Genomic DNA, 19,486 nt, shown 5'->3' with positions numbered 1-19,486 from the left:
ACTGCTTCCCCTGCCTTCCCGTCGGCTAGAATGAAAATCACTGGCGAGATGGCACTTGAAGCTCTTTGTTTCCCGAAGTCGTCCGAAGTTGCCTCTCGAGGAAACCTCTGTGAAACAAAGCGCTCCGAGTGCCATCCTGCCGGTGATTTTCATTCTAGCCGACGGAAAGGCAGGGGAAGCAGTTCGGGGTGATTAGTCGCCCGAAGAAGAGGAGATTTGTCGCCGGGCAACCAATCTCCCCGAATTACAGTGTATGTTTCTGCCCTTAGAGGTCGAATACAGACTGTTGGGCCCCACTATAAGGTAATAATGTCCAACCTAGAGGTCTTCCACTAGAAATTCCAGCACACTATTGTAGCAACAGCTGAAGGGATAAAGTTTAGGCAACACAAGAAGTGTTACGCTTGTCTAACAGGTCTCTGTGTTCCAAAACAACAATTTTTCAAGGCAGTGTGCAAAGTGCAAATAATTGCAGCATCTCACCCATTAGTGATCATTCTCAAAGCACTTGCAGCATTAAAAATCCAGCAAAAGGGTTATTCACCTTTATATTAACTTTTTTAGTATAGTGTAGACTAGAGAGTGATATTCTGAGACAATTTGCAATTGGTTTTCATTTTTTCTTATTTGTGGTCTTTGAGTTATTTAGCTTTTTATTCAGCAGCTCTTCAATTTGCAATTTCAGCCATGTGGTCGCTGGGGTCCAAATGACCCTAGCAACCATGCATTAAGAGACTGGAATATGAAAAGGAGAGGTCTGAATGGAAAGAAGAGTAATAAAAAGTAGCAATAACTATAAATCTGTAGCACTTGTTTTTTTAGATGGGGTCAGTGACCCCCATTTGAAAGCTGGAAAGAGTCAGGCAAATGATTATAAAACTATAAAAAATATATAATGAAGACCAATTGAAAGGTTGGCCATTCTATAACATACTTAAAGTTATCTTAAAGGTCAACCACCTCTTTGAAAACAATAAAACCCTATAAAACACAAAGCTAATTAGGAATTAATTCATAGTTACACTGCACAGAAACCAGTGTAGCTAATTAATAACCGGTCCTGCAGCATCAGCTTCTGTGACAGAAGTAACCTCGCTTTCCAGTAATGCAGTGATGAGTAGCTGAGACTTCAACGCTGCAAGAACATGTCGCACTTTGTCTTTGCTTTACTGGCCAACTCACCTCAATATCCCGGGCCAGGGGATAGGCCACTTGTAAGTAGTGAAACCGGGCAGCTCGGATGGCATTGAACCAATCTACAATCTCCTGTGAAGGGGACAATAATTATACAATCATTTATGGACCGAGTTTGTTGCACAGAACAATGAAGAAAACAGTCTATGTGAGTTGAATTGGCATTAAGGGGGAAACTGGTGAAACTTTGAGACCAATGTAATATAATTAAATGAGGGAATGGGAGGTTTCAGAGCCCTGTGAGTTTCTTTTGCCATAGTTTTTTATCTGTATTCTGCTGGATACTTCTCTTTCTAGTGATTAGTACTCAATTATAGTAATTAATTATGTCCAGTAGGTGGCGCTGTGCTTCTTTGCCACATACACTCAGTGTCACATTGCCTGACCTTTATTACTGAACGTTACTATAAGAACTCCCTGCAGTGACGCCCTTCCCAGGTATCAGGTGGAGACTGATAGTAATGAGACCGACATCCCCCCTCCTCTAGATATGAGAGAGTACACAAGTCTGTGATTCAGTGCAAGGGCACAGATATCACTAGGGTTGCCACCTTTTATCATTTTTTTTTTACCGGCTGGGGGCGGGGCCTCAAAAGGGGCGGGTGTGACGTCAAAGGGGGCGGAGCGTAACGTCAAAAGGGGCGGGCCACGCAACGGAGACCCGCGGACGCTAGAAGAGGCAAAGAAAAAGGTAAGTTGCAGGGGATTGGGGGCAGGCCGAGGGCTCCTTTTGATCGTATTACAAATTTACCGGCAGCTACATAGCCGGTAAATTTGTAATACCGGCCCCGGCAGGTATTTTAACGGCTAGGCCGGTAAAATACCGGCCGGGTGGCAACCCTAGATATCACAGGAATTGCCACCAGATTAGTTATGGCCAACTGAAACCTAGAACCTCTATTCCTTTGGCAAACGTAACATGTGGCCATACACGGGCAGATTAAAGCTACAGATATCAGTCCTTTAGACCAATTCAGCAGTTTATCTGCCCGTGTGGGGCTTTAGACAGGTTTCCCCGATCAATCTCAGGCCAAAAATCAATATCAATCAATCAGACAGGACCGATCTAGCCCATTTCCTTCCTTATAATCCGATCATTTGGCCCTAGGGTCGAACAATTACATTTACCCAATATCGCCCTGCCTTTGGTGGGCAACCTCGCCAAACGACTGGATCTTAGCATGTGTGGCCACCTTTAGTTAGAAAAAACATTCTGTCAATCAGTAGCCTGACAACAACCAAGTCCTTACTGGATCCCCTGTTCCCCTGGACCTGGAATTGTGGGGTCTGTGCTCCCCCATTGTTACACTATTGTCTTTTTGCTTAAAGGAAAACTATACCCCAAAATGAACACTTAAGCAACAGAAAGTTTACATCATATTAAGTGGCATATTAAAGAATCTTATCCAACTGGTCTATATATTTAAGTAAATATTGCCATTTTACATCTCTTGCCTTGAGCCACCATTTTGTGATGGTCTGTGCGTTGCCTCAGAGATCACCTGACCAGAAATACTACAACTCTAACTGTAACAGGAAGAAGTGTGGAAGCAAAAGACACAACTCTGTCTGTTAATTGGCTCATGTGAACTAACATGTATGGTTTGTTGGTATGTTTGTGTGAACTGTGAATCGTACGTTCTTCTCACCCACTTTCATTATTATTCCCCAGTAATGGAGGTAATACTTGGCATGGGGCATTTCACGGAGGTCATGGCAGTGCCCTACAGGCCAAACATACCAGTCTGGGCCTAACACAAGGGCCAACCTGATGAATCAGATCCCACTGGGTTTATTGTAGCAATGTGCAAGCTGTCTGGGTTCAGACGACTTCCACACACTATTTGTAGGTTGTGACCTTACTGCCGGCTTCTGCTTCCATTAGCCACTATTTACAGATGACTAGTTGGCCCAGACATCACTACTTTATGGCAGTAAAATACAATACATAGACCTATCTCATATGGTATCCAACAAATACAGGTATGGGATGCGTTATCCGGAAACCCGAATTACGGAAAGGCCGTCTCCCATAGACTCCATTTTATCCAAATAATCAAAACTTTTTAAAACGATTTCCTTTTTCTCTATAATAATAATAATAATAATAATAATAATAATAAAACAGTACTTTGTACTTGAACCCAACTAAGATATAATAAATCATTATTGGAAGCAAAACCAGCCTATTGAGTTTATTTAATGTTTATATGATTTTCCTAGTAGACTTGAGGTAAGAGGATCCAAATTACAGAAAGATCCGTTATCCGGAAAACCCCAGGTCCCGAGCATTGTGGATAACAGGTCCCATACCTATATTGTACAAGGAGACATATGGCTATCTTTCTATTGTTCCACTTATTCAGATTTATAATCCAAATGATCTGAATAGCAGAAAGTGGCGAGGAGCTGCGGCCAAATTCTTATGGCGGAACCCAAGTATTTCTTTATTGTGCTCCCCACAGCTGTATAGACTTGGTTGTGTGACACCTCTATGGGTTATAATATGACACCGAACAGTATGATGTAGCCAATTCCATGAGAAAGTATTAGAATTAGAAGTCACAGAATGTTTTCCATGATTTTTGCACCTCTACAGACAACATTGTATCTCCAGCTCTAACAGAGACTCCATTATGACACAGTAGCCTGACAATACAGAACCAATGCCGCCCTTTTCTTTAGGCACTCACCTTCCCATCCTCGTGATACACAAAGATATTCCTCGTACTGTTATCCTTCAGGTAGGTGATTTGTAGGCCGTTTGGGTTCCCGATCTTGGTCGGCTGGAAAGTGGCGTTTATGTATTCAATCTTCATAACAGATTTGGGCTCCCTTGCCTGCAAATACATTTATATACACAGTTCAAGCTGCAAACAGAGACAATGCCTTCCCAATTAAACTTTCAGCTAAATGTTTGCAGTATATGGGCATAACTATCATATAAGTGCAGAACATGCCCTGACTCTTAATGGCACATTGTGCAAGGGAGTAACAGAGCACTGGCATTGTGTTGTCTTTACACCTGAATGTTATTTTGGAACCCAATACAAAGTATATATAAAGAATAATTCTGCCCAAAACCCAGTCTCATTGGTTAGTCTCTAGTCACAGAGATAATTTTACAATCAGTGGAGCAGCCGTATCCCCCCATACTCCCAGCCATTGCCGCTAGACTTTCCTACATGCAAAGGGGTCTTGACAAGTCAATTGGGAGTATAAATATCAGGGATTCTGGCAGCTGGGGCACATAGATGAGCATCATTATTATGAACTGAGAATTCCTGGAGGATCTGCTGCCAGTTACCAGAAACTCCTCTCATCATTAATGACACACAAAAAATAACCGTGTTATCTGTTCAGAGCTGCAGATTTTCTGTTGACCTTTTGTTATATCCGACGTAGCGTTTGCTCTGCTCCTACGTTGGTTTTGTATTATGACTACAAACGTGACGTTTTACCCCAGACATAAACAATTGCTCATTCTGTAAGTAACAATGGCACCTCTTTAATTCGGGGTCAGCAGGCCATTGTTATCCAGATCCACACACTTCGCAGCAAACTACGTGTTCTGCACTTATGGGCATCAGTCAAGAGCAAGTGGCCCTGATGTTCTCACCACGAGGGGCGCCAGGCTGTCACTAGATACTACTAGATACTACTCAGTACAGCCCCTTATGCTATTAAATGATGATATGAAGCCTTTATAGCGACAAGCATTATTCTTGGGGAAACATGGCTCCTCTGTGCTCTGCTGTTCTGCATATACAGCTCAGTGTTCCCAGAGCAGAGGGGAGACCCATTCCAGTGCAACTCCATGCAGGGAGGAAGCAGGGAGGGGGGCAAATGAGGGTTTAGTTCTCCTTTAAAATTATGACTAATCTCACTCCCAGTATTCATAGCTCACATGGAAACTCAATAGAATGTCAACATTACTCAGGCCAGTCTTGGCCAGTTTGATATATGATTCTAGAACATTCACAAGGGTGTCTAAAAGCAGCATCAGACTGAAGGGTCTGGGGCCCACACAGCTGCCACCTCAAGAGCACCGCACTTCTTTAGGGGCCCCCAACCCAGTTTTGAGCTTTAACAGGTGATATCTGATGCCTCCATGTCCCCGTGTGTACCTTTTACTTTTATCTGCAATCAGCAAGGTCTCCAGGGGAGCTCAGCAGTTTCTGGTAGGGAACGGGTTTGAGTCAGCCCACCAAGTTTTTTTCCCACTGGCCCAGTCTGATACTGTCTAGAATGTAGAGTTTTACGTACTGTCTCCTACCCCTTGTGTACATAATATCCTATCAAGCACTTTCTAGTGGGCAGGACATTCATTCAACTTGAAACCAGTCAAAGACTACTGGGCAATGGAAAACAAAGGTCAGCAACACATGGGGGGCACTTTGGCTATATCATTTAGTCATATCCTACTCGTCTGTATCACCATCAGGCCAGTCTTCAAGCTACAGTTTTGGTCAATAAAACTCTGTCCCACCAGCTGCTCTAGACCAAAAGCAGAAAAGCAGGTGACAACTTACTTATGATGACAAAGAGTGGAGTGCTTTCACCAGTATAAAACACCCATTGGTGTCAAGTGTCTCCAGGCGTAGGGCCCCAAGCTGTCAAGCTGTCAAGGGCCAAAATCAATGACTTGAGGAAACACCAATAGCACTTATGATGCTGTGAAACTGGTGCGAGTGCCTTATTAGATGACAAATCAATGGCAAAGTTTCAGGCCTTCACTGGGTCCTTTGTCAAGCCTCAAAACTTAATTACAAAGGTCATCAGTCAACAGGGAAAATATTCTGGGCCCTACGTGTTTGCGAGCCTCTCTATATACTCACATCATTTTTGTTAAAATATTTTAATGCTCCTTCCCGTTCGGATAGCACAAATTTTCGGCTTAGAAACTGCCCGTTGTCTCGTCCTCTCTTCCAGAGAAGTCCTTCTCTATAACCTGTCAAAAAGAGGAGCCCAACATTAGATCTTCAACAGTCTAATCGTTCCACCGTTGTGGACATTTCCTTCTATATCATAGAGCAATAACAAAATGATAGATCAGCCAAACATTTGCATTTGTTGCAATAAGCCCAATAGGTCTCCATAAATAAGATAAATCCATTCACATCAGGACATTTGTAGCAGGACACGTATTTATCTTGGAACTTAGCAGCTCACCTATACAGTACAGGTATAGCAATGATAATGACGATCGCAAGATATATTGGCTAACCTACTGTCACTATATAATAAACCCATTCATGTTAGAAGCTAGTGGCACATCTTGAAAGTTAATATTAAAGACACATAAACACCTCATGTAGCTCCACACTTCTTCTCCAGGAACCACAGAATTCGCTTGGCAGGCCCATAGAGAACCCATACCCAAGAAAGGCTCTATGGTCCAAAAGATGCCCAGGAAGAGAGCTTAAATCTTAAATAGTTCCCTGACAGGGGGGATTCGGGCCCTTAAGTCCCCCTAAGGCAGCTACTGTGATGCTGCCCCTTCCTCCCCGCTTTGTTTACTTTATCTTCTGTCCAGGGGTGGCTGCATCGCTAGTGCACAGAGCACAATTGCACTCTTTCTTAGTAGAAGAGCCAAATGTTCAATTTCAAACCTGGAAATTCAGCTCTTAAAGTTACCAGGAATGGCTTTTTGCTGCCCCTGGTAAAACTTGTGGGGAAATGTCGCCTGAGGAGAGGATCTCACCTTTCCTAATGGCAGGCGCGCAACTGTTCCCTTATACTATTCAAGTTCCACAATTAACTATAAAGGATACACCTACTATTAGCAAATGGCAAAGGAGCTGCAGTACCCATGCCGTATCAGAGCTAATTTATTGTCATCAGGCAGAAATGAGTTGACATGATTTTTTTTTTTATCGTTTTTGACACAACTGACCCTACATACTTTTAAAACATACAATTTAACACAACTCAAAACTTTAACATGGTGCAAAATAGTGTGGGTAGTAGTGATGTGTGGGTCGGCCGAAATCCCGAAGGTTTACCCCCTGGTTGGGCAGGTTCAGGCTAAGTTCCGTGGTGGCTTCAGGCTAAATGTTCGCTTCAGCCTCCATCCCGCCCTTCTAGTGCCCAGTTTCTGCCTCCATGCACTGCTTTTTATATACTTCCACCTGCATGTCCCGCCCCTTCTGTGATGTCATAGAGGAGCAGGTGAATGTATATAAATAGGGGGGTGCACCAGGTAAAGGTCAAGCGTGGGTGCTGCAGGCCGGGTGCAGGTCAACTTTTAATCGACCAACATATCACTAGTAGGAAGGGCTTCCAGTTTGCCAACTCTGGCTATGGATGGGCCCCATTTGTCTAGCTCCATACATCCATTGGCGTCATAACAAATTCTCATATCCACATTGCAACTCAGTTTTTCTTAAGACTTGCTGATAATTAAGTACATAGGAACATAGCTCAGTGGGGAAACACTTCCTCTGCATCTTCACATTTAAAAAAAACAAATGATAAATAACCAAGAATAAAAAACTAAAACAAACATTCTGCCACATATCTCACATATCAGGTGCCTTGAGTAAAAACAAAAGGAATCTTACATTTTTAATCAATCATCCCCTAAACACTAACCCCTGAAGGTTCTTTCCACCTTGTGAGCATCTTTCAACCCTGGCACAAGACTACATGGAGCCAATTAAGGTTGAGTAGCAGAAGAATAATGTTACCTGATATATAGGCCTGACAGCTAAAGCACCACCCACAGAGGAAAATGTTGTACAGGTTTATGCAAACAATAAATATTATATTTCCCTTAGTCATGATTCTGCAGCCCACTACCCCATACTTATACCTGGTTCTCTATTATCCTTCATTATCTGACAAACACATGGGAAAAGGGAAGTCATGTAGCAATTGATAACATTCAGCCTGCAACTATTGTAAAAAAGCAATTAAATTGATTGACCACTTCTGATGGAGATGACATAGTTGGATTATCAACTGTTCAGATGTTAGGCGTTGTTAAAACCTGCACTAATTTACCAACAGGAAGGCATGGTGTGTGTGTGTATTGCTATGTGTGTATAGGTATGTATAACTGTTTTTATATAGAGCTACTAGGAAACACAGGGAGGGCAAACATAATAAATGGAGACAGACTCAGAGACAAAGTGATATATGGTAAGAGACAAAGTTGTACATCCCTGAACTTACAATCACAAAGTGGGTCGAAAGAGGAAGGTAAAAAGTACACCAAGGTTTGAACACTGGCCCTTTAGTCCTGAGACTGAACCAGATAATGCTCGATTGTTCCACAATGTAGTATCTGAGTTTCTTTTTGAAGAGGTTGAGAGACAAAGAGAATGTTACAATAGCTATCCCAAACCCAAAACAATCCCCAAGATCCTGGTCACGGCTCAGTCTTCCGCCTATAACAACCAGCTTTCGCTTTGGGAGGAGCCCTCCGCTACTTGGGTGCTGCCTGCAGAGCTGGGCCTGACCAGCCAGGCGTCCTAGGCAACCTAGCCATTCATGGCGACGACTGGGCGCGCGCAAGCACCAATAGATGTGCACGCATGTTCCAATAGACTCACATGCGGATACACACTTGCACACGCATGCACCATTGGTCTCGGATGCGAATATACACACACGCGCCAATAGCCTTAGATGCGAATACATGTTCACGCGTATGGGCCAATATACTTGGATGTGCTCGCGTGTGCATGCGCCAGTAGGGGTGCATGGGCAAACACACAATCAGGCAGAAAGGGGACCGGACAAGGAATCAAAGTTGGTACGTGCCTGGCGCCCCTCCAGCTTTGCGCCCTAGGCATGTGCCTACTCCGCTTACCCCTAGTTCCGGCCCTGTTTAACTAGGGGAATAATGTATTCAATGTGTGTCTTAAACAAAACATTTGAAACCTTGGATGCCTTTAATCAATGTGGTCAAAATCCTACAACCAATGGCTACCTTGGCAAGTCAGCTGAGGCAGGGATGCTTTATAATCATTGCGAGTGAAGTCTGGAGTTGGACACACCACCAAGGGATTGGTAGAATCATTAGAGGACAATGTCCCATATTCAAGTGCTACATTGTGTTACCATATTGTAGGGCAAATAAGTCTCAATACAATGGATAGACATTGAATAGACATTGAGGGGGGTTAGTCCGAATGCAAACAACACAAAAAATGTTTTATTACCATAAAATCCGAATGTTTGGTGGAAGAAAAAAACTACAATCTTTCTAAATTTATTTAAGGCTAATGCTGCTAAAAGTCAGAATCTGAAAATTCAACATCTCAGACCTACCGAGATTGTATATAAGTCAATGAGATCCTATGCCTGTCCTATTTGGAAGTTTCTGTGGTCTGGAACTAGCCCAAAAATCCGACTATTTTGGGCTTTTCAGGCATATAGCCTAAAAAACTTTTTCGGAAAAAGCCCAAAAAATCTAGCAATTCAGAAAAAAAAACGGGAAAGACATACGATTCGATTTTCGCTCTATTGAGTTTTTCCCTGATTCGATTAAATCGTGCTTTTTTTTATTAATAAATAAGGTCAAATCGTGGATTCTAGTTTGGTCAGACTTTTTGTAATAAAATTATTTGGATTTTTGATTTATAAAGGCCCCATGTAATTAATGATGACTAGAGCGAGTGTGTGATTTATTCCCGATTTCATGCAGAATGCAGGGGGAAGCTGGGGTCCTCTGGAGTGCAGGGGAAAACATGGCATTATATATATGCAGAAGCACAATAATTGGACCCAAGGAAGCATGGAGTAATTGGGCAGTAATGTCATTAGATGCAGGTGAATGAATAGGAAAGGGAAAGCAGAAAGCTGGGCAACTGGGAATGCTGCACGTATCACAATTATATTATAGTGGTTCCTTAAACCTACCTCTAATATTCATCTGAATTACACAGCACAGGTCTGCGGCTGCCAGTCTGGCATGAGAAAAATTTATTTAACCCTTCATTGGCATGCTAACAAATCTGATACTGGCAGATACACGTGCTGCCATAAATATATAGCTCAAAATATATATATAAGTCATTTTCCACTGACACAAGATGACTTTAATGTTATGTGTTTAATGTTGAGTGGTCCCTCTTGCTTCTAACCATTTGGCCTATTTCATGGTCATTCCTTATTTCTTTATGGGAATAAACATGCTTAATAATGGAAGAATAGAGAATAGTATGTACTGTAAAGAAAAGAAACTAGGAGAGGAAAAATATTAGTTTGGAAAGTCTAAGGTTTTCTGGTGGGCCCCTTGTGTCCCAGTCCAACACTGATTTTGGGTGCCCCTGTGACAGGGGAACTGGACTGTTACTGCAGGTATGGCCAGGCTGGTGCATTTTTTGAAGAAGAGAGAAAGCCTGGGGTTAAATGTATTCAACTAGATTTACCAAGGGTGCCTAACAGCTTTGCCACCCCGTCCAGTAATTTTTCCTTCTCTTTAAAGAACCAATGTAAGTTACCTGCAAGCATTGTACTTATAAATAATCTTTCCCACATTTGAGTACATGCCATACTTACACAGATACCCAAAATTTCTATGTCAATTCTCAGTGCCTGCTATTTACACCGGGGACAGAAGCTGGCATAGACTCAAAATATTGTACCTGCAACTGTCATCACAAGGTGTGTCCAAGGTGCAGCAGTTGCATTTAGGAAGTATTTACTAAGCTCCGAATACCCGAAAAATTTTAGATTTTTTTAATAAAATAGGATTTTTCGGAATTTATTAAACCCCGAGGGCTAAAAAGCCCGAATATAAAAACACGGTATCTCAAACCTGTCGTGGTTGCATAAAAGTCAGTGGGAACAGTCCCATTGATTTTTGGTTGTGTCGGGGGTTTCGGGCAATTTCACTATGTTTTCGGAGTTTTCAGGGAAAATTTACAAAACATCGTATCTTTTCCCGCACAGCAAATTGTCGGGAAAATGTAATAATAAATAAGCGTTAAAACCCAGAGATCGGAGTTTGTACCAGCCGATATTGAGATAAATTCAGACCTTGATATATAACCCCCTTTGTGTTGCCTTTGTACAAATATATCTAGTGGAAATCTAAACTATCAATTATCTGGAATATTCCTGCTATCTATACTGAACAGCAGGGAAAGAGTAAAAAATAAATATAGAGAATACTATAATCTGCTTTGTACACAATTTTACTTCTTTATACAAGCGACTCAGTTTAACATCTATAACAACCTGCTCCTGGCCTTACATACATATTATAATATAGTGAATAAAGTACCCCATCTTGTAAAATATAAGGATATTACAAGTACAGAGGAGTTTCATGACCATATAAAAACATGAGGCCGAAGGCCGAGTGTTTTTATACAGGTCATGGAACTCCGAGGTAACTTGTAATATCCTCATATTTTACAACTGGGGGTACTTTATTTATTATAATACACAAATTTCAGTGAGTCACGTGACAGAAATGACATCAGAACTCACCGTTTATAACTGATGACATCAGAACTCACCGTTTATAAGGATATAATTTACAAGATATTCATGGCTTTTGTGTATTATATTGCTATACATAACAATCACGTTATTGATCAGTTAACTGATCTATCTGTTCAACCATTTATTTAACAGGCATGGAGCCCAGAGCTATTTATATATTATTTTTATATTAGTCAATTCCACAACTGTATAAATACACAAAGCCACAAGCTTTATACAGCTCATGGGACTCCAAGGTGACTTCTGGTATCCTTAGGGACGTGGCACATGAGCTTACATATTTTGGCCAAAGTGTGGTACTAACGCCTCATTTTTTGTAATAATTATTTTTAAAGGCAAACCATGCGCTGGCCATTTTTATCTCTCTCTCTCTTTGTATACAAATATTGGCTTTTTATTGTTTATAGTAGCTAGTCAACTCCAGATTGTGGCGCTGGCGATTTCTTTCTGTGTTTCATGTTGTGTAGGGAACCTTAAAGGACAAGGAAAGTTAAACTAAAGAAGTTGCTAGAAATGTTGTACATTATGTTTTGGGCTTGTATACCAGTCTCAGGCAACCACAGCCCTTTAGCAGTAAAGATCTGTGTCTCCAAAGATGCCCCAGTAGCTCCTCATCTTCTTTTCTGCTGATTCACTGCACATGCTCTGTGCTGCTGTCACTTACTGAGCTTAGAGTCCCACTCACAACATACAGTACACATAGAATGGAAATGTCACAATATAAGGCTGATTAGTAATTAATACAGATAATTACTACATGGCAGCACAGAAACCAGTGCAATTAGCATCAGAATTTCATAATCAGCCCTGTAGCATCAGCTTATATTACAGACCAACCTCATTTTCTGCTGGATAATTAGTGACAACCCCTAAGCTTAGCTTTTCAACAGCTGCTCAGAGCCCACTGAGCATGTGAGTGTCACAGACACTTTCCAAGATGGTGACCCCCTGTGACAAGTTTGAAGTCCTGGATCATTGCTGCTATTGACAAGCTGAAACTTTAGGATGGTGCAATAAGTTCAGTTTATAAAACATGGCAGTTTTAGCCATATTAATTTGTTGGGTTTAGTTTTTCTTTAAGGGTTAACTTTGGCCTTCTGTGTAGGGAGTCCCATTCAGCAACCTATGTCTCGTGCAAGGGAGGTATTACCATTGGCCCAAGGGTAGTTCAGAAGTTCCTGGTTCCCTGTTGTTCCAGGACAGAGGGCCTGAGCTGGATGTAGGCCTCATTACAGGAGACAAATAGCTACCCCTAAAGTAACCAGCCTTTATTGAAGCTGGGGATAAATTGAATTCTGTATACCTGTCAAAGCTATTGCCTCAAATACTAAGGGGGGAATTCACAAAAGTGTCTTTAAAATGTCGTAGAAAGTGTTGTAGCAACAGCCGACAAATTCACAGAGCATTTCTCCGCCAATTTTCCGACATGTACGACACTTTTAAATTAGTGTCGTTAAAAGTGGGCGTGTTTTTTTCGGCGCCACTTTTCCCGACATTTTTAAGAATTACTTGTAAACTCATTTTTTTTTACCGACAATTTTTCAGACACTTTAGGCTCTCCAAAACGAAAATGTCTGTCAAATTGTCTTTTGAAAAGTCTTGGTAAATGTCGTTTGTACGATGAAAAGTTATACGACATTTTAGAAAATTGACAGACTTACGAGACATTCAGAGACGGTAACATCTGCCTTTGTGAATTTGCCGTTCATACGACATTTTACAAATTTGTCGACCGCCACTTCTGGTTTACTTATTTTACCGACACTTTTGTGAATTCCCCCCTAAGTGTGCAAAGAAAGTGCCTTTCTGTTCAATAAACCATCTACAGTTTGGTTTCAAGCCCCCCTAATGTCCAACATTTATTTTAACTGTCCCTGCACAGTTCCATTAACAACTGATAACAAATAAGCCTTCATCTCCAAAGGTCAGCCAAACTGGGCTCAATAATGGACCCCTATCCACTGCTCTGGGCCTCCCACATGGGTCAACCCAACCATTTGGGAACCTATATATTGTATATTTTACCATATCAAATATTTTTACCATATAGAGTATCTGAAGTTCCTTTGTATTATATAAAGATATTGCATAGAACCTTGACACATACAGAATGCTGCCATTTTTTGTGTCATTACCTCTTTCTGTATGGGAACACAGGAGAGTAATAGATGGAAGTATACATTATAGTATAAAAAGAGTAAAGCCAAGAGAGTTTGAAGAGTAGGTTAACCGTTGACTTGTAAAGTGCCACAATCTTAACACACAAGTATTTAAAAGACAACTAAAGCTTAACTAAAGAGGTAGGCTAGAAATATTGTAAATTATGTTTTGTGCTTCTGTATCAGCCCAAGGCAACCACAGCCCTTTAGCAGGGAAGATCTGTCTCCCCAAAGATGCCCCAGTAGCTCCCCATCTTCTTTTCTGCTGATTCACTGCACATGCTCTGTGCTGCTGTCACTTACTGAGCTTAGGGACCCACTCACAATATACAGTACATATAGAATAGAAATGTCACAATATAAGGCTGATTAGTAATTAATACAGATAATTACCACATATCAGCTCAGAAACCAGTGCAACTAACATCAGAATTTAATAATCAGCCCTGTAGCATCAGCTTATATTACAGACCAAACTCATTTTCTGATAATTAGTGACAACCCCTAAGCTTAGCTTCTCAACAGCTGCTCAGAGCTCACTGAGCATGTGAGTGTCACAGACACTTTCCAAGATGGTGACCCCTGAGAAGCTGAAACTTTAGGCTGGTGCAATAAACTAAGTATATAAAATATGGCATTTTTAGCCATATTCATTTTTAGAGTTTAGTTCTCCTTTAAGAATGAATGTTCTACCTAAAGAGCCTATGGTGTTTGCCAGCCTTTCCACATAATATTTATGTAATAACTTCTTGTATGTGTGGGGCAATAGCTGCAAGGTAGTTTTTTTTTTTATAATGTCTTTATTTGCACCAACTAAAACATATCACAAAAAAAAAATTGAATGCCATACAGTATTATAATTTTACATAGGGTTACAAATAAAAAGGAAGTAGGCCTAAACACAAGGGTTTCCATCTGCCCACTCCCACATGTCTCCATATATGTTACAGGATGAGACACCCTATCTCTAAAAAGAGATCTTCTTCACTTTCCTGCAATGTAGTTTCATTGGGTGACACACCAGCCTGTGGCTCCTGGAACACTGTGTGTAGGTACAAAGCTCATCACAGATGAATGCAGTTCTGAGAGGCCGTGACCATTATTAAAAAATGGATCCTTTATGGCTTAAATATCTTGCTTGCTTGGTACTTGTTCCTTTAAACAAGAATAGTTATGAGCAATTGATTGCTCTGCTGATGATTCTATAAGGTAAACAGATAACTGTATAATTATTTTCTTTTTGCCCACCCACCCATATCCCTCCCATTCTGTTATAATCCAATGGTGCTAATGGGTTTCATATAAAGCATTAGCTGGTTAAAGCCTCTGGATTTTCCCATAGCCTGTACCATAAAATTGCAAAGGTGAATTGCTGCTGAACCTTTGTTGCCTGTGAATAAAAGAACGGTTTAGGCAATCTGTATGGCCTGTAACTGCATAATTTCTCTAGACAGAACAAAACAATCTGAAAGCTATGTTTGTGTGGTGAGCCATAGGGGAGAACACAGAGTGAATCTCTTTATAGAATATATAAAGTCTCATTCTGGCCAGTGGGCAAGTGTTTGATTAATTACGCGCTTAGAGGAATGACTCAGCCGTCTTAGTTCTTCCCAATGATTTACAGTAGCCAAGGCAAAATGATAATTAGAGAATTATTCACTAAGGATGACCTCACCAACCAATTCCCTCAGAAAACAATCAAACATTACATTTTTTCCTAAGACAGGAAGTTGCTTGCCCTATCGCCAGTGCTCTGCTTCCCTGCACCTCTCAGCGCCAGACACTCGCTCACACAGGAACTGACATCACAATTCACCCTGTCACGGGCACAAACCCTGCTAGAAATGAAGCCCTATCCTGGCAGAGTGAGGTGGGTGGCACATCTTGGATCCATACATAAGGCAAACTGGCATCAAGCCCACAAGTGGCAAATCCCCAAGACTGTGACATTGTTCAAATACAAGTTACAACTATTAGGTGGTGCTGGGAGTTGTAATTCAATGGCTGCCTTATTCTCATTTACTTCTGTGTGTCTCTAAAAGATTCTAGATACCTGATTCACTAAAACCATTTACTAGGTTATACAAAGTACTTTGAACTCATATGCTTTCAATACAGGGCAAAACGTGGCAGCCAACATCCCATCATTCATAGGGACATGCCTTTAAATGGCTGCCAACTTCCCATCATGAAGAGGGGCAAGCTTACAAATGGACACCAACATCTCACCATGAGAAGGGGCATGGCTACAAATGGTTGCCAACATCCCATCAGGCTTAGGGGCATGCCTACACATACAGGCCATTTTTAAAGGAGAAGGAAAGGTTAAAACTAAGTAAGCCTTATCAGAAAGGCCAATCTAAATATACCAGTAAACCCCCAAAGTAATGTTCCTCTGAGTCCCCTGTCAAAAGAAACACTGCATTTCTTTCCTTCTATTGTGTACACATGGGCTTCTGTATCAGACTTCCTGCCTTCAGCTTAAACCTTTTTGCCCTGGGCAAGAGCATGCTCAGTTTGCTCCTCTTCCCCTCCCCCCTCCCTTCTCTACTGTAATCTGAGCCCAGAGCAGGGAGAGACTCAGGCAGGAAGTGATGTAACACCACATTAATACTGCAGCTCCTAACTTAAACAAACAGAGAGTTTCTAGAGCATTTTACTCAGGTATGGTAAAACATTCTACAGAATAAATATAGCATTCTAGCTTGCACTGTTGCAGCTAATCTATTGGCAATAAAATGCCTCCGTAGCTTTCCTTCTCCTTTAAAGAACACAGACATATGTATATCAGCAGTGTTAAAAGACCCAAAAATGATCAACTAGCAGTTCTTCACGTGACTGGTTGAACCATTGACCCACCCGCCTGTGCTCAGACACAGAAATCAATAAAATACATTAGATGGTGGTATTTCAAGGAACTATGTTGTTATCCCCGGTCTACGGTTGTGCCGATTACAGGAAGCCTTGTTGTTTGCATTCTGGTCTGGGCTACAGACTTTCCTCTTGGCTTCTGCACTGGCTAAAGTGATGTGAGAATTAGAGCACATTACCTATGCTGTATGTTCAGTGGGGGTCAGCGAGTTCTGTAATTGCATTTACATTGACTTTTTATATGTTCCGTCGCCATTACTGGAAGCTGCACATCCAATATCCAGGGGGCACTATTTATTTAACCCCTGGTAAACCAATCTCTGCTACACATTTCTGAATGCAAATCACAAACTAAACATGTGTTTGGTACCAGAGCTGCTCCACCCCCCTCAATTCCTACCCCAACATCACCACTGTCTTATTCCCCCAAAAGATGAAAACGTACTAAAATAATGGCAGAAGACAATAGGCAGGGTGTTAAGATATGTATTAATGTGTGTGCTCTCATACAGATCCCATAGTAATCTGATACTGATACAGTGTCATGTAACATGATCTTTGTCTGCTAATGCAGAAGTGTTAATAAAGTTATGTCTTCTTGGAGCAAGAGAAGCATGGTGTCTGTGTGCAGATTCTCCTCTGTCTAAAAGAAAGCTGCAGACAGGGTCGGACTGGAGCTTTCAGGGCCCACCGGGGCTGCACAACGACGGCAGTCCCCGGGTTTCAACTCTGGCCACTAATTTCCCAGCATGCGCAAAAAACGCAAAAAAAAACAACTGAAGTGACACGCATGTGAGAAAAAACGCAGTGACGTGCATGCGCAATGCGCCCATGCGCATAAAATCACACAAGCAAGCCAGCAACTGTGGCCAGGTCTGAGGCAGCGGGGGCCCATGAGGGCCGGGGGCAGGGATACCGCCTAATTCACTAACAGATGCAGGCGTCAATTCGATAGCGAAAGAGACTGTCGCTAGTGTTCGTTCTCACTCTAGTGTCAGGCGACTTTTCGCTCAGGTGAATGTTCGTTTCCCCGCAAATTCACTAAAGTGCGGATTTTACTGAACGTTACCTCTTTCGCCAGAGTTCACTTCACCACCTCAGACCAGGCGAACTGCTTAAATGAAGCTACATCTTCTTCAATCTTATGTCAGTTACATCATATCCTGTCTGCCGAAAATGCATTAAGATCACTAGCGATTTTTCGCTAGGCATAAACAAACGCTAGCGAAGTGTGTCAAGCGATCGCTGGCGACAATTCGCCTTTAGTAAACCTGTCCCATAGACTCCATTTTCATCATATAATTCAGATTTTTTTTAAAAAAAAAAAATATTTCCTATTTTTCTGTGCAAATCAAACAGTGCCTTGTACTTGATCCAAACTAAGCTGCTTGTTTATGTGAGAAAAATCCTATTGGGTTAATTTCATGTTTAAATGCTTTTTAGCAGAATAAAGGTATGGAGATCCTGATTAAGGAAAAATCCCTTACCATGAAAAACCCCAGGTCCCAAGCATTCTGGATAACAGGTTCTATAACTGTATTTTTTCCCAATAATGTGACAACCTTATGTACAGGAGACCATAATCCTAGACAAATTTTAACACATTAAGTCAATGTTCCAAGTTTATTATCTTCAAAACAGGTGCTGTTTTGAATATTCTATGAATAATAATACATAAAGCACACACTGCAGCTATTGGGGGGCCCTAGAGAATAAACGGTCCAGAGAGGGTCCTGTCTGATATACAGTTTCAATATATCTGCCAAAGCCCCACACAGTATTGCTGCATGTATTGTGTGGTTTTGAGCAGTACTGCTGGCTGCCTGTAGAAAGTGACGCAGACAAAGACGCAGCAGAACCAAGAAAAGCCATATAGCCATGGATTTATATTATGGAGACCTATTAGGCTTAGAATTTTCTTATTGCAACAAATGCAAATGTTTGGCTGATCTATCATTTTGGTATTGTTCTGTGATAATCCATGAGGTCTGTGCAATTTCTGAGGGGCCCTCAGCAGCCCATTCAATTTTCTTTTAAAATAAATTAACTCCTGTTACTTACACACGTGAGGGTCACATCCCTGGCACCGCCACAGGAGTTACCGTATATGGTAGAGTGGAACTAGGAGAAAGGTACTGCATTATGGCAGGAAATACATTATTTCTGCAAAGGGACCCTCTGCCTACTGTGTTTTTACCTGAACAGAACAAATAAGCCTGCTGTGAGTCCTAACTGATAGAAATAGACAAGTATGAAGCAGATCATATTCCCCAAGGTTTGGGGAGGTTGAAGGTTCTCTAAGAGGATCCTGCATTGGGGCTTAGGAATTGAATATTTAGGTGGCCCACTGAATCACAGCCTGCGTATATCTGGCATATCACAAATGTGCCTTTTGTCTAAATCCGAGCTTGTTAAAACTGTTGTGGCAGAATTTTCAAAATAAACACCATTGACTTAGCATGCCTAGCTGTGTGCCAAAAATCTCTGCTTAGCTTGATATTGACAAGATTAAAGGGTAATTTATAAACTGAACAGTTTTACCCAGTGAGAGAGAGGGTAGGGGGGGATAGCATGGCCGGACTGGGAGTAAAAAGCAGCCCGGGCAAAAATATCAAAACAGCCCACATGGAAATGCAATGATCTTGTACTCAGCCCCCCTATTTTTGGTACCACAGCATCTACGATCTGTGGATAAAAGGACTCAATTGCCACTTCTGGGTTGGGGATCGTTGCCAAGATCACCCAGGGGCCCTAAAGCAGCAGGCACATGAAATCGACCTGTCCTGCTGCTGCAAACATGA

General features: G+C 41.6%; 1 protein-coding gene across 1 annotated transcript in view; it reads right to left on the bottom strand.

The window, feature by feature from the left end:
- Positions 1-19,486, bottom strand: part of adap1.S (ArfGAP with dual PH domains 1 S homeolog) — a 92,701-nt gene that overhangs the window by 6,621 nt on the left and 66,594 nt on the right. Inside the window, exons 5-7 of the mRNA XM_041578813.1 lie at positions 6,033-6,145; positions 3,888-4,034; positions 1,183-1,266 (exon numbers count right to left, since the gene is read on the bottom strand). Of these exons, the coding sequence (XP_041434747.1) occupies positions 1,183-1,266; positions 3,888-4,034; positions 6,033-6,145 (344 nt within the window). The remainder of the gene's footprint in view (positions 1-1,182; positions 1,267-3,887; positions 4,035-6,032; positions 6,146-19,486) is intronic.

This window comes from Xenopus laevis, chromosome 9_10S (genome assembly GCF_017654675.1).
Source record: "Xenopus laevis strain J_2021 chromosome 9_10S, Xenopus_laevis_v10.1, whole genome shotgun sequence".
Taxonomy (NCBI): domain Eukaryota; kingdom Metazoa; phylum Chordata; class Amphibia; order Anura; family Pipidae; genus Xenopus; species Xenopus laevis.
This window is presented reverse-complemented; position numbering and strand designations above follow the sequence as displayed.